This window comes from Danio rerio, chromosome 5 (genome assembly GCF_049306965.1).
Source record: "Danio rerio strain Tuebingen ecotype United States chromosome 5, GRCz12tu, whole genome shotgun sequence".
NCBI classification, from domain to species: domain Eukaryota; kingdom Metazoa; phylum Chordata; class Actinopteri; order Cypriniformes; family Danionidae; genus Danio; species Danio rerio.
Window position 1 is genome coordinate 78,621,306 of NC_133180.1, and position 14,923 is coordinate 78,636,228.

Sequence of the window (14,923 nt, forward strand, 5' to 3'; positions counted from 1 at the left end):
TCAGCAAATGTGATGATTTTTGCTGACAAATCTTATTTTGACACATATTTTGGGGGAAATTCTTTGAACTTATCAACACTCTGTCTGACTGACTCCCCGTTGGTGCTGTTTTTGTCCTATTGACTTTCATTATAATCCCAGTTATTGAATGCAAAGCCATGACAGCAGATAATCCTGCAACACAACTCACAAAAGTTAAATGCCACTTAATAACCCAACATTTGGATTTCTCCATATTGACCCAGCATGTTTAGTGTGATGATGAGCTTTTTTATTCTATAGCTCCAATAAGGTCATGTAGGTTAAGGTCTTTATAAGTGACTAAATGAAACGTAAGTGTTAATGTGTTTGTGGTATGGCGTTGTTGAGCTGCGTTCAATAAATTCAGAATTCCAGGTAAAGTCTTTGACATTTATTCAGCTTTCTATGTACATGTTGTTGTATGTACAGCTCTGTAATTCCTGTTGTGTGTCTGGACAGTAATTCATACACATCTGAAACCAAACCCAGCTCATTTCTTCCTTTTTTTTTTAAACAAAAAAACAAACATGTTTGACTACCAAACTCAAAATGAAGATGAAAAACAATTGTCGAAAAGTCAACCTAGCAAACAGAGATTAAAGGGAAAGAAAGTTTTATAATACAGGAAAAATAAATACTATTAACAGGAAAAATCTGCTGACTACGAGTGTCCAAAATCAACATTTCCATAGCAGAGATGCTTCAGCTTCTAGCAGTTCAAGAGTCTGTGATGTCCAGAAGATATAGAAATATTGAGAGCGTTAGCTTATAAGTACTATTAGTCTAACAATCTGCTGTGTTTAGAGTGCTGATTCATGAGTCCAGATCATCTAGAGGATTAAAAGTGCTTGTTTGTCCAATTCATCTCACAGACTATTGTACTCTCTGAAAAACGCTGGGCTGCTGTAACGGTGGGTCAAATATGGATATGCTCAATTGTAATTTAAATGAAATAAAATGATCTCAATGATTTTTCACCCAATATTTAGTTGCAGAAACAACAACCCAGCTTTTTTTTAAAGAGTCTATCAAAGACTTAATGCTAATTTACAGACACAGATACATAAATGATTCTCTAAAGACAAAACAAAAGTAATATATCCCTGAATAAAATCTGCATTCACCAAGTAAAACACTGAGCTTAAAGAGACAGTTCACCCAAGATATGAACATTCAGCCTTCGTTTGCTCATCGTCCGCTTGTTCCAATTCTGTTTCGTTATATGGAGATATTCTGAAGAATCAAGTAAAACTAACCCTAACCCGAACTGAAAAGCATCTTTTTTTTGTCTGTACTGTTGATGTCATGGCTGTTTCTCCAACATTCTTCAGAATATCTTGTTTTGTGTTCAACAGAAGAATGATATTCATGTTTGCATCCTCTCGAGTGTGAATAAATGAGTACATTTGAGTGAACTATCCCTTTAACCCTTAAAGACCCGCACATCTTCTCACGGCTAAAGTAAGTGTTATTGATAAACATTTAAGAACTGCTGATCCGATCTGTTCCATTCAAACAGTGACATAAAGAAGACATCCTCAGCTCTTTAGTGGCCCATTTGGACATGGTCTGAGATATGGCATGAGTTGTTGGGTTGTTGATGCATCGTCCCAATACCCCAAACTGTTTTCAACCAGTGAACATAGACTGTTTGTATTGGGGAAATCTGAGCGATCACAGAGTAAAATGTCTTGCATGTATGCCCACATCAAACGTCAGGCTCTTCTGTTTAAGAGGATATATGACACTTGATGCTGAAATAAGAATAAGACTGCTGAAGACAACAACAGAAATACAGGCGAACACAAATCTCCAAAGCTCTAGGTCTTTAAGGGTTACACTGCAGGAGATGCTTCTCTTACTTTGAGTTTTACTCTCATGTCTACTTCAGATATCTAAAGATTTTTAAATCAAGAAGCATTTTCTAGACAAGCAACAAATATATTTTCAGAAATAATGAGTCAAAATGAAGAGAGTTTCTCATCAAAACAAGCAGAATAATCTGACAGTCGGGGAAGTGAAATAATGTAGACATAATTTGATTATTCTGCTTTCCCCATTGTCAGATTATTCTGCTTGTTTTAATGAAAAACTCACTTTATTTAGACTCACTGTTTCTAAATACAACACAATACTCTCTGCTTGTCCAGAAAATGCTTCACGATTTAACATCTCATAGATATTTGGACTAGAAACGAGAGTAAAACTCTTAGTGAGGCATTTTCCTGCAGTGTGAGCAGATCTGTTGTGGTTGGACAGACGAATGAAGCTCTGTTTCATTTTTCCCATTATTCTACAAGTTAACAGAAACCATCCTAAACACATCGCACCTCATACTTCCAAAGTACAATGTGGAAAACATCTCCAATAATGAAATGGGGAAGAAAAGAGACTATAAAACTGGATTAGTTTCCTTATAACGTTTTCAGTCTTGATATAAAACGTCTCTGTCCTTGTGTCTCGCAGTCAGTTTTCACATTGCAATCTCAGCAGACCAAACTGATGATGATCCTGACACAAGCTGTAGGTATAAAAGGTGTAAATACAGCGGGTTAAACAGCACTGAACACATCACCATTATTCTCAAAGGTTAATTATTCGCCCTTCTGTAAAATATTCATTCTTTTATAAATATTTCTCAAGCAATATTTTAAAGTAAGGAAATGTTCACAATATTTCCTCTAATAAAAGCAGTTTTAATAGTGTTAAACTCATGTTAAGGTCAATATTATTCACCCCTTCAGCAATATTAGTGTTGGATTGTCTCCAGAACAAACCACTGTTATACAATGACTTGCCTAATTACCCTAACTTTACCCTAATTACCCTAGTGAAGCCTTTACATGTCACTGTAAGCTGAACACTAGTGTCTTGAAGAATATCTAGTCTAATATTATTTACTGTCATCATGATGAAGATAAGAGAAATCAGTTATTAAAGATGAGTTATTAACACTATTATGATTAGAAATATGATGACCAACATGTCTCTGAATTTTAGAAATATATTTATCTGGTATGTCATAATTGAATGATTTATTTCTTAAAAATGTTAACTTATATTTATTTATTTTAATTTAATAATTTATTATTTATATTTTTTAATAAAATAAATTAAGTATTTATATTTTTCTATTTTAGTAATTCTCATATATTGCCCATTTTAATCTTCTGTTTATTTATTTATTATCATTTTATTTTCATTGCCATTATTAATATGCACATTGTTTGCTGCTTCATTTGAATGTGTTTTTAATAAAAATATTACAAGAAATATAGTTGTCTGGTATGTCATAATTAAATTGATCTATTTATTAAATTTTAATCTCCTTATTTTTTATTACACATTTATTAGTTATTCATATATTTTTAATTAGGGGCAACGGAAGAAGGTCCCTGGTTCAAGCCTCGGCTGGGTCAGTTGGTGCTTGTGTTGAGTTTGCATGTTCTCCCCGTGTTGGTGTGGGTTTCCTCCGGGTGCTCCGGTTAAAGTCCAACCACATGCGCTATAGGGGAATTGGGTAGGCTAAATTATCTGTAGTGTATGAGTGTGAATGAGTGTGTATTGGTGTTTCCCAGAGATGGGTTGCAGCTGGAAGGGCATCCGCTGTGTAAATCATATGCTGAATAAGTTGGCGGTTCATTTCGCTGTGGCGACCTCTGATTAATAAGGAGACTAAGCCGAAAAGAAAATGAATGAATAAATATTTTTAATTAATTAAATTATATATGTTAATGATTTATTAATTAATATATTTTTATTTTATTTATTCAGATTTTATTTTATTTTATTCAATCATTTAATTTATTTATTAATTCTTAAAAAGCACAATGTTTGCTGCTTCATTTTAATGTGTTTTTAATTTTAAAAAGATGCAATAAAAGAGCAGTCTGTATTCTAAGAGACATGTGTGATGTGTCCAGTGCTCCTTTACCCCTGCTGTAATCTGCATCTGCATGTTAGCTGGCTTCGTTCCAGTCATGCATGATGCTGACGCTGTGCACGGTGTGGTACTGATGCGGGGACAGTGTGCGCTGCAGCCCGTGAGCGTACAGATACTCGTTTCCCTGCAGGCCGGCGCTGGGCGACTGGATCCCGCCGCTGGGGCTGCACTGATGGGACACGGAGCTCGCGTACATGCCGTGCGCTTCCGGCATCTGCCTGGAGGCGAAGTGCGCAGAGAAATGATGCTGGTACGGTAGACGCTCCATCTGCGGGACGCTGTATGGGGGGACGCCCGGCCAGCTGATATCCTCCAAGCTGGGCACGGGTTCAGGCGGCTGCGGGGCGCTGGCGTACATGCAGGCCTGGCGCTGGCTGGACTCGGGCCTGTAGGGGGCGCCGCCACTCAGACCCAGAGACTGAGAGTAGCTTAGGGGCCGGTAGTAGTGATCATCCTCACTGGAGGAACTCTCCACATACGGCTTCTTATAGGGGTGTTCTCCTGCAGGACACTCGTCCTCCACTGTAGATACAACAAACACACTTCAGAGTTTGACAGATGTTTTACACAGAATGCATGGGAAATACACACTTTTTATCCTAAATGCATTGGAAATAGACACTATTTATCCTAAATGCATTGGAAATAGACACTTTTTATGCTAAATGCATTGGAAATACACACTTTTTATGCTAAATGCATTGGAAATACACACTTTTTATGCTAAATGCATTGGAAATACACACTTTTTATCCTAAATGCATTGGAAATACACACTTTTTATCCTAAATGCATTGCAAATACACACTTTTTATCCTAAATGCATTGGAAATAGACACTATTTATCCTAAATGCATTGGAAATACACACTTTTTATGCTAAATGCTTTGTAAATACACACTTTTTATGCTAAATGCATTGGAAATACACACTTTTTATGCTAAATGCATTGGAAATACACACTTTTTATCCTAAATGCATTGGAAATACACACTTTTTTATCCTAAATGCATTGGAAATAGACACTTTTTATCCTAAATGCATTGGAAATAGACACTTTTTATTCTAAATGCATTGGAAATACACACTTTTTATTCTAAATGCATTGGAAATACACACTTTTTATTCTAAATGCATTGGAAATACACACTTTTTATATAGAATTCATTAGAAAGATGTGTTTTTTTTTACCCAGAATGCATTTCGAACAAAAAGAGGCAATACACACAACAAGTGCTGATTATGCAAAGGACTAGCAGTTTGTGGTGACACACTCACTTAAATGTTTTTGTTGCCAGTGTGTGAATAACTGAAATAACAAGACGTTCTCTGACTGTAGAGTGATTTATGGGAAGGCCTCTGGAAAATCTAGATGTTTCATGCTCTCTCTCGTCTCTCTTCTGTGCTCTGACACACCAGACTAATGATTAAAATGTTCAGCATAATAACGTAAGGGCCGTTCTGTACTTTAATGTCAGTGTGTCATGCAAAGAAAATAATTCATTCAAATTATAGCTCAGACTGTAGACTTTTGTTTCTGTGTGTGTGAGCGCAAGCATGAGCTTTAAATTCCATCTGCAGTTCACTGAACGGCCACCAGTGGCGCTAATAACAAGATCTTTGCGGTTAAAGGCCAATTTAGTTCAATCTACAACTTTTAAAAAATACATATACTTATTTTTCAACATTTACAATTGAATAATTATCATAAATATTTCAGATTCTTTCCGAACCATTTTCATTAACCAACGCAATCTCACTGCAGTCCGTAACTTAATCTGATGATCTCATTCGTACATATTAGTGTGGTTTGCTTATCCTTCAATGAGGATCAGGTATCAGTGTGTGGTTTAGAGGCACACCTATTTTTAAAATCTTATGCCTTCATATAAATTAAATAGTTTTATTTAGAACGAATTAGCCACTCTTCTGACGATAGGTTAGATAGTTACATTACCTCGTGAGATCGGCTGTCAGTAACAGTAATACATCTAACAAACATAATGCTGATTACAGCTGGCCGGCTTAAGCTGTACACACCTTTCCTCTTGATGCAGTGGTAGTCCTGTGTGTGTTCGTGGTAGGAGCTGGACTGAGGCAGCAGGTCCTGAGATGTGCTGGAAACGCCGTTCTCACAGGAATACTGTGAGCTTATGGCTCCAGACGCTGACAGACCCTGGACGTCTCCGCTGAACGGGCTCTGACTGCTGCCCACACGCTGCCGCACAGTGCTGCGAGGAACCACCGGGTACTCCTTAGTGCTAGAGATGACAGAAATGACATTTATAGTGTTTCATGGCACACATGCAGTATGTGGACACCAATACTCTGACTTTAATATGATTAAAGTGGACATATAATGCAGAGATCAGTTTTATAAGGACTTTAACCCCAGTTGTGTGTGTGTCAGCAGTGTGTGAGTTTCTCCAGCAGCCTCTGATGATCAACATGAATTAACTGTGTTGTGTTAATCAGACTTGATGCAGAAACTCTGTGATTGACATTCTCCCTTTGTATGTGTAATCAGAGGGGGAAAGCCCCGCCCACTAGTGCCCATCTCTCCATATCATTAGCATAAACAGCAGCCCTGAGTGAGAAGCAGCCGTCTGTCCATTAGCCATTAGAGTGTTTCTAGATGTGTTTCTAGATAGAGGATTATAGATGTGGAGTTTTGAGATGACATGAAAATCAGGAGGAAACATTGGAGAGCTTGGTGATGTAATGACATTAATGGATGTTTGTGATATAACATGTAAAACAGGAACATTCTAAAAGCAACTCGCATAAATACCTAAATCATATTACTGGGTTATTTAGATTAAGGTCAATAATTTGAGTACTGATGCTCATATAAACACAATAAATTACATGCTGTCTTTCAGTCTAAGATCTTGATTCCCATGAAATGTATTATTATTATTATTATTATTAATAATATCATTATTATTATCATCATTATTATTTATTATTATTATTATTGTTATTATTTTTATTATTTATTATTATTTATTATTATTATCATTATTATTTATTATTATTATTATTTATTGTTATTATTATTTATCATCATCATCATCATTATTATTATTTTTATCATTATTATTATTAGTAATATTATAATTATTTGTTGTTATTGTTATTATTTATCATCATTATCATGATCATCATCATTATTATTTATTTGGTATTATTATTATTTATTATTATGGTCATTATTATAATGTAATATTATTATATTTATTGTTGTTATTATTATTTATTATCATCATCATCATTATTATTAATATTATTTATTATTATCATTATTGTTATTATTATCATTATATTATTATTATTATTATTATTATTATTATTATTATTATTATTATTATTATTATTATTATTAATATTCATTCATTAATTTTGTTTTCAGCTTAGTCCCTTTTTTAATCTGGGGTCACCACAGAGGAATGAACCACCAACTTATCCAGCACATATTTTACACAGTGGATGCCCTTCCAGCTGCAACCCATCTCTGGGAAACATCCATACACACTCATTCACACAAATACACAATAAACAATTAAGCCTACCAAATTCCCCTATAGTGCATGTGTTTGGACTGTGGGGGAAACCGGAGCACGCGGAGGAAACCCACGCCAACACGGGGAGAACATGCAAACTCCACACAGAAACACCAACTGAGGCTCGAATCAGCGACCTTTCTGCTTTGAAAGGCAGCAGCACTACCTCCTGCGCCACTGCGCTGCCGATTATTATTATTATTTTATTATTATTATTATTATTATTATTATTATTATTATTTCTAGTTGATTGTAGCTTGCACAGAAATACCACAGCTAGTCTATTGGCTCTGATTGTGTCATCAGATTCTGTGCTCTTATTGGCTGTGATTTCCCACTCATAACATTCTGCGCTCCTATTGGCTCTTAGTTTGACGCTCATCAGCTGAATCTCACTGTAGGAAAGAGTCTGAAATCTCCTGGCAGAACTCCATCAGAGAAAAATAATTGATCACAGCATTTATTAATCAAACCAACAAATCAAAGATCAGAGATTTACACCAGAATAACAGTTTAACAGTTATTTAGGATTTCTTTAATCGTGAGTGAATCATGTCTGAAGTCTCGCAGCAGTGATCTCTTCTCCATCTGTCTGCGGCGGGAGGGTTTCTCTCTTCCATGCCAATTAATCAGTGAAAGTCATAAGTGGCACTTTGCATTGATACCTCGGCTTTTCTTTTGAACCACTGACCTGTTTCCCAGTCTGAGTTTAAGTAAGAGCAGACCCGCTCCGTCTCAGCGTTTGACAGAGCAGGACAGATAGCATATCAGGACCTTTGACTTCAGCAGAGCGGCGCGGGGGAGTCTCTTCAGTCTCTGCCTTAATAATGCAGTCATTTCTCTTTTAAAGGGGCAGTTCACACTAAAATCTCATTTACTGGAGAGAATTAGACACTGGCTGAAGGGTTCTTACAAAAACCTTTAGAATATTTGGGGTTCTCTCTTTGAATATGTGGAAACTCGCTGCATACTGGATGCTAGTTCATTTCATTAATATGTGACAGCTCATGTGCCCAGGCTTTAATATGGTGTTTAAACAATTGTTCTTATTTCACAAGCTTTTTTTAAAGTTTTATTTATGTATATTTTATTTATATATTCATACATATGTTTGGGGGTCAGTAATTGTCACAATCATTTTGGATCCTTGTTGACTTTGTCTCTTTTTACTTGTCAAAATGTACAATAATAATCTGAAATGTCTGATATTTTTACATTTTTGGAGGAAAGAAAGCACACACTCACTATTTACTCACCCTCATATGGTCAAGTGGATTCATTATTCTATGAATACAAAAGAAGATACCTTGAAGAATGCTTAAAACCGGTAACCATTGACTTCCATAGTGGGGAAAAAACAAATGAAAGTCAATGGTTACCAGCTTTCAGCATTCTTCAAAGTATCTTCTTTTTAATGTATATATTTTTGGTTCAATTTATTGGTTTGTTTATCAGATATATTTGCTGGTCAAAAATTGTCACAATTATTTTGGATACTTGTTCACTTTCTGTCTCTTTCTACTTGTCTAAATGTTCAATAATAATCTGAAATGTCTGATATTTTTACATTTTTGGAAATAAAAACACACACTCTCACTATTTACTGGCCCTCCTGTGGTTATGTGGATTATTTATTTTGTTGAACACAAATAAGATACTTTGAAGAATGTTGAAAACCGGTAAGCACTGACTTCCATAGTGGGAAATACAAATGAAAGTCAATGGTTACCGGTTTTCAGCATTCTTTAAATATCTGTTTTTAATGGATGTATTTGGGGTTTAATCAATTAATTTGTTTGTTTGTTTATCATATATATTTGGGGATCAATAATTGTTTCAATTATGTTGGATCTTTGTTTACTTTCGCTCTCCTTAGCTGTCAAAATGTACATTAATATTCTAAAATGTCTGATATTTTTACATTTATGGAAAATCCTATATATAAAGTTGGAATAAAAGAAAACACACACACACTATTTACTCATTTTCATGAAGTCATGTGGTTTTTTATCCTATTGAACACAAAGAAATATATTTTGAAGAATGCTGAAAACCGGTAACCATTGACTTCCATAGTAGGAAAAACAAATGAAAGTCAAGGGTTACTGGTTTTCATTCATTCATTTTCTTTTCGGTTTAATCCTCTTATTAATCAGGGGACGCCACAGCAGAATGAACCGCCAACTTATCCAGGATATGTTTTACGCAGCGGATGACCTTGCAGCCGCAACCCAACACTGGGAAACACCCAGACACTCACATACACTTTGGCAAATGTAGTTCATCAGTTCTCCAATAGCGCATGTGTTTGGACTGTGGAGCACCTGGAGGAAACCCACGCCAACACGGGGAGAACATGCAAACTCCACACAGAAACACCAACTGACCCAGCCGGGACTCAAACCAGAGACCTTCTTGCTGTGAGGAAACAGAAGGTTTGAAGCATTCCAGATTGAGAAAATGATGAGGAATCTTCAGCTTTGCGTGAACTGACCCTTTAATGGATGCTTCCATGACTAACAGAAGTATCTGCTGAATGAACAGTCATAAAACCGATTCAGTAGGAGATCCGCTCCGGCTTTGGTTGAGTAGTCCTTGTGTCATGATCTGGAAAGTCAATAGACGGCTCTCGTGGGAAACATTACTCAGTGCTTGTTTGAAAGTAACAACAGAGAAAGTTACAGCTACGGCATGGAAAGAGCATTGCTGTTTTTTTCCGAGCGTATCGTGAAGTCTGTCATTTTACAGTGGACGACGCCTGCGAGCAGCTTCTGCTTTGAAAATGTGTTTTTCCACACGTTATACAGCAGTCATCTGGAGAGAATCAGCTGAAAATCACAGTCAAATATCCAGGACTGAACTGCACTTCCGCATGTTTCTGGCCTTTTCTCTTTGGCCTTTGACATTGTGCCTCTCTCTATATTTTTATTTGTTCGGGTTTTGGTCTCTTAAGCTTTCCTGAAATTGTGTTTTATGTCCTGTTTGGGTTTTTAGTCTTTGATTGAGGCGTTTTCATTTATTTCTGCTTCTGAAGTTCATTATGCTTGATCTTCCTCCCAACAACTTTTACCCTTGAAAACTTCAATAAAGTGACTTTCATGAACATTTATAATGGTGTGCAGGGCTGTATTGTGTGTGCTGGTGTTGTATATTACACTACAGAGACCTTGTAATAAATTTCCTGCTATTCTACACACTTATTCCTCTAGATATCGAATATTCCTGATATTATTTCACACCACTAAAATATCAGCAAAAGTCACTTTGTTAAACTGTAGTTAATTTTCAACATCAGAAGTGGACAGAGCAGAGATCAACATCCCATAATGCAACTCACTGCCTTAAATAAGCAAGTAGCCCTGCTTAGTTTGTGAAAATTGAATGAGTAAATGACAGTGGATTCTAGTGGATTTGTCATCATAATCTTACAAGAAAATGTACCCCAAGTAACGCATTTCAGATTCGCAATATTAAATAGCGCCCTCTGGTGGATTCGTCGTATGAAACATGCAATGAATTGTACCCTAAGCAAAATATTTCAGATTCACAATAATGAAGACAGCGCCCTCTAGTGGATTCGTCATCTTAAACGTACAGCAAACCAAATGCTAAGTAACGCATAATGTAGACAGCGCCCTCTAGTGGTTTCATCTTCTGTAATTAACAGCAAAACACTCTAATGAATATATTTCAGGTTTGGAATATTGCAGACAGCATCCTTTAGTGGATTTGTCATTTGAAACATACAACACAAAGCACCCTAGCGTATTGCAAAAAACATATACAGCGCCCTCTAGTGGATTTTTCATATGAATCCTCCAATAAAACCTGACCAGAGCAACATTTTTTTAGGTTTTGCAAAAATGTAGACGAGTGGCATGGTGGTTCAATGGTTAGCAGCACTGTGGCGTCAAAGCAAGAAGGTAACTGGATTAAGTCCTGGCTCAGAGTGCTCCGGGTGCTCCGGTGTCCCCCACAGTCCAAACACATGCGCTATAGGGGAACTGATCAACTACACTGGCCGTAGTGTATGAGTGTGAATAAGTGTGTGTGGGTGTTTCCCAGTACTGGGTTGCAGCTAGAAGGGCATCCGCTGTGTAAAACATATGTTAGAATAGTTGGTGGTTCATTCTGCTGTGGTGCCCCCTGTTGATTAAAGAGACTAGGTGAAGGAGAATGACTGAATGAGTAATGTGGACGGAGGGACGTGTTGTAAATGAGTCGGGTTGTCTTTATGGATGTGGTTTTCTCACCTCTGCATTCGTGACATGCGATGCAACTCCATATCATCACTGCCCCGGAAGCCCTTGGCAAAGGGATTATTCTCGATCTTCAGCTGGGTGATCTAGACAAAGCAACAACAATATAAGGATTACATTTGTCTGAAATTAACCATGAGGTTTACACGCTGATCTTGATAGTGAATTTGACTGTGAAGAAGGTTCATTTTGACACAGAACACTCTTTTATTTCTTTGTTGTTTGCAGTTTTTTCTTTTTAAACTGATCACTTCAGACGGTTCAGTCTTTGAATCGATATCTGACTGACCAGTGTCTGTACAGTATAATATCCTTTAATTTACTGGGTTAGGTCAGCAGATAATGAGAGGATTCAGCTTGGATTTTCTCCACCGCTGTGGTTGGTTTGATGCTGCTGAAATGTACTGAAGATTTGGATCAAGATTTCTGCCTGATAAAAGTTTCTAATAATTCACATATGAGGAAAACCCATCCTCAATCTTAATCGTCCACAGTTTGTGAGATCAAAACTATAAATAGTGTCAGTGGTCTGCTGTAAACTGTTTCTTCTGTCAGTGTTTCTACATTTAAAACTGAACACTAGACTGTTCAATAACACGTAATGTCCTTGTTCCACATAATGCATGTCCTTTTATAGTAATAGTCGTTAATTATGCATAATAACATGGAACTAACCGTAAATCTGAACCCTATCAGTGTGTGTTAATGAACGAATGAAGTCACGGTGAACAGTGTGCAGTACTCTGTGTTAAAGTGTAAATGTTCATCTAACTACTGCTCTTACTATATGGTCAGGGTGAGCTGTGTGTGATTATGCATAATTAACTTTAATTACTATAGTAAGTAGATGGAACATGTGTAACCTTTAAATTAAGTCTAACTAGACATTACGTTTTGCTTTGTGACTTTTTTCACTCATTCATTTTTAATCGGCTTAGTCCCTTAATTATCAGGGGTTTTCCACAGCGGAATGAACCACCAACTATTCTAGTATGTTTTACGCAACGGGGATTTGGGTAAGCTAAGATTGTCTGTATTGTATGTGTGTGAATGAGTGTGTGTCATTCCTGGGTTGCAGCTGGAAGGGCATCCTCTGTGTAAAACATGCTGGATAAGTTGGCGGTTCATTCCGCTGTGGCGACCCCAGATTAATAAAGGGACTAAGCCGAGAAGAAAATGAATGAATGAATGAATATAAATTGAAACTGAATAGATTGTTGCATGTTTTACGAGATGCTGTAATAAACTTGAACATGTATTGTTTTTTACCACACATATGCATGAAACATTCGGTCATGAAAATTTACTTGACAGTCTTGGAAAAATCATGGAAAAGTCATGGAGTTTGAGTAGTTAAATGTGTATGAACCCTGTCTCTAGACGTAAGTGAATATAGGATTTAATATTTACCATGTGGATAGTGAGTTATCGGGCAATGCTGGGTTGTTTTAGGTCAAATATGGACAATTATTGGATCGTTTTATTATTTCAATTAAATGTAAATAACAGCTTTTCTGGATGCACCAACATTTGTGTTTGTCCATATTTGACCAGCATTAGGGTCAAACCTGATCTAAAAGACAACCGCTGTTATAAATTTACTTCATGGAAATAGAAAAATGATGATCTTTGTCTAATGTTGGGGTGAATTCAGACTTTTTCAAATTAATTTAAGTTAAAAATAAACTTCAAGATTAAAAAGTGTTTAGGTGTGTTTCTTTTTTTAAAATGATGCCCACCTGACCTGGGTCATTTTTACCCATACATCAACACAAGGTTAAATTTAATGTGATCAAAGGATTTTGTAAAACATATCACACAGCAAAAATAATGTCTTACACTTTCTGAAGCCGTTCAGGTGTTTGTCTTTTAATGAGATCTATCCCTCTGTGCGTGCGTGCGTGCGTGCGTGCGTGTGTGTGTGTGTGTGTGATGATTCTGTCTTTCTCTGGCTGTTGTGCATGTGTGGGTGCGTCTCTCTCTCTCTCTTTCTGTTATGTATGTGTATGTGTGTCCCCCTCCCTCTCTGTGTGTGTGTGTGGTTGTGTGTGTGTCTGTGCGTGCGTGCGTGTGTGTATATCTGGCTGTTGTGGTGTGTTTCCTAACAGGACTTGATCTTTAACTCTGTTTTGGCTCTCACTCGAGATGGGATCTTGTAAAATATTCATGTTTTACGCACCTTTGAGCTCATAAACGCATTGTTGCTTGGCAGACTTTACCGAAGCGACCCGTGTTGTATATGACAATCTGATGACGGAATATGTTTACATTTTTACCCAAACCTTCAAATCCTGCGTGTTACTTTCCCCAAGCTGAAGCGCAGCACTTTTACAGTCGCTTTCATTTTATTTTAACGCTATCAGTGTTTATTTCCGATTCAGTTTTTTATATTTAGCTTATATTAATTTTATTGATCTCACTGTCTTCAGTAAGGTAGTCTATATGTGATTTAGAAAACAGTAAAGCGCATGCGCTTAAAGTCGCGTTTTTATTTTTATTTCGTGCGGTATTTATATTTAAAGCTGAAATAATCACATCAACCCGAGCTGCTTTCTGGATGTGTTATGTGCTTTTATAAATTGTTCTGTGTGCTCTTGTTTGGATTGTTGGTTTCAAAGCGTTGTTCAAAACCCATTATCTTTAATGGCGTACAGGTGCACGCGCTTTTACCTGTTGCGTGTGTGCGAAATATATTTCCAGACACAGACAGAGGCATACTTGAACAAAATGTAGTGTTTTTAAAAAGGGTTAAATTACCTTTTATTTAAAATGGGTAGTTTTCAAAAAGGCCTTAGGCTTGTATAGGCTATATTACTATTTTCGCTTTATAGTAAATGCGGGCGGGAGGTTTCTTCAGGAGTCTTCAAATAAAGAAAGTTTCAGACCGCAAGAGAAATGACTTCGACTATTATTTGTGCTGAATGTTCGCATATTTCTGAAGTTTAATTTATTATTTCAGAAACCGAAGTAATCCCGGCGCATCTGAAATAATAATTTCTCTATTCGCAAATAGGCCTATTAATATTTAGATTAATTATTAATCTACTGAATCACGAAGTCAATTGACGGAAGGCGCAGAAAATAAATAAATAAATAAATAAATAAATAAATAAATAAATAAATAATTGGGATGAAAG

At 36.5% G+C, this 14,923-nt stretch overlaps 1 protein-coding gene across 6 annotated transcripts in view; it reads right to left on the reverse strand.

Annotated features, from left to right (window-relative positions):
• Nucleotides 1–397: 397 nt before the first annotated feature.
• tbx5a (T-box transcription factor 5a) overlaps nt 398–14,923 on the reverse strand; it is a 33,585-nt gene continuing 19,059 nt past the window's right edge. For 3 of the 6 annotated variants that reach the window (XM_021475995.3, XM_073949762.1, XM_073949763.1), the window contains 3 exons: nt 11,781–11,872; nt 6,005–6,225; nt 3,907–4,486 (listed from right to left, as the gene is read on the reverse strand). In XM_021475995.3, the coding sequence (XP_021331670.1) occupies nt 3,981–4,486; nt 6,005–6,225; nt 11,781–11,872 (819 nt within the window). In that variant the 3' untranslated portion in view covers nt 3,907–3,980. 6 annotated transcript variants of the gene reach the window in all.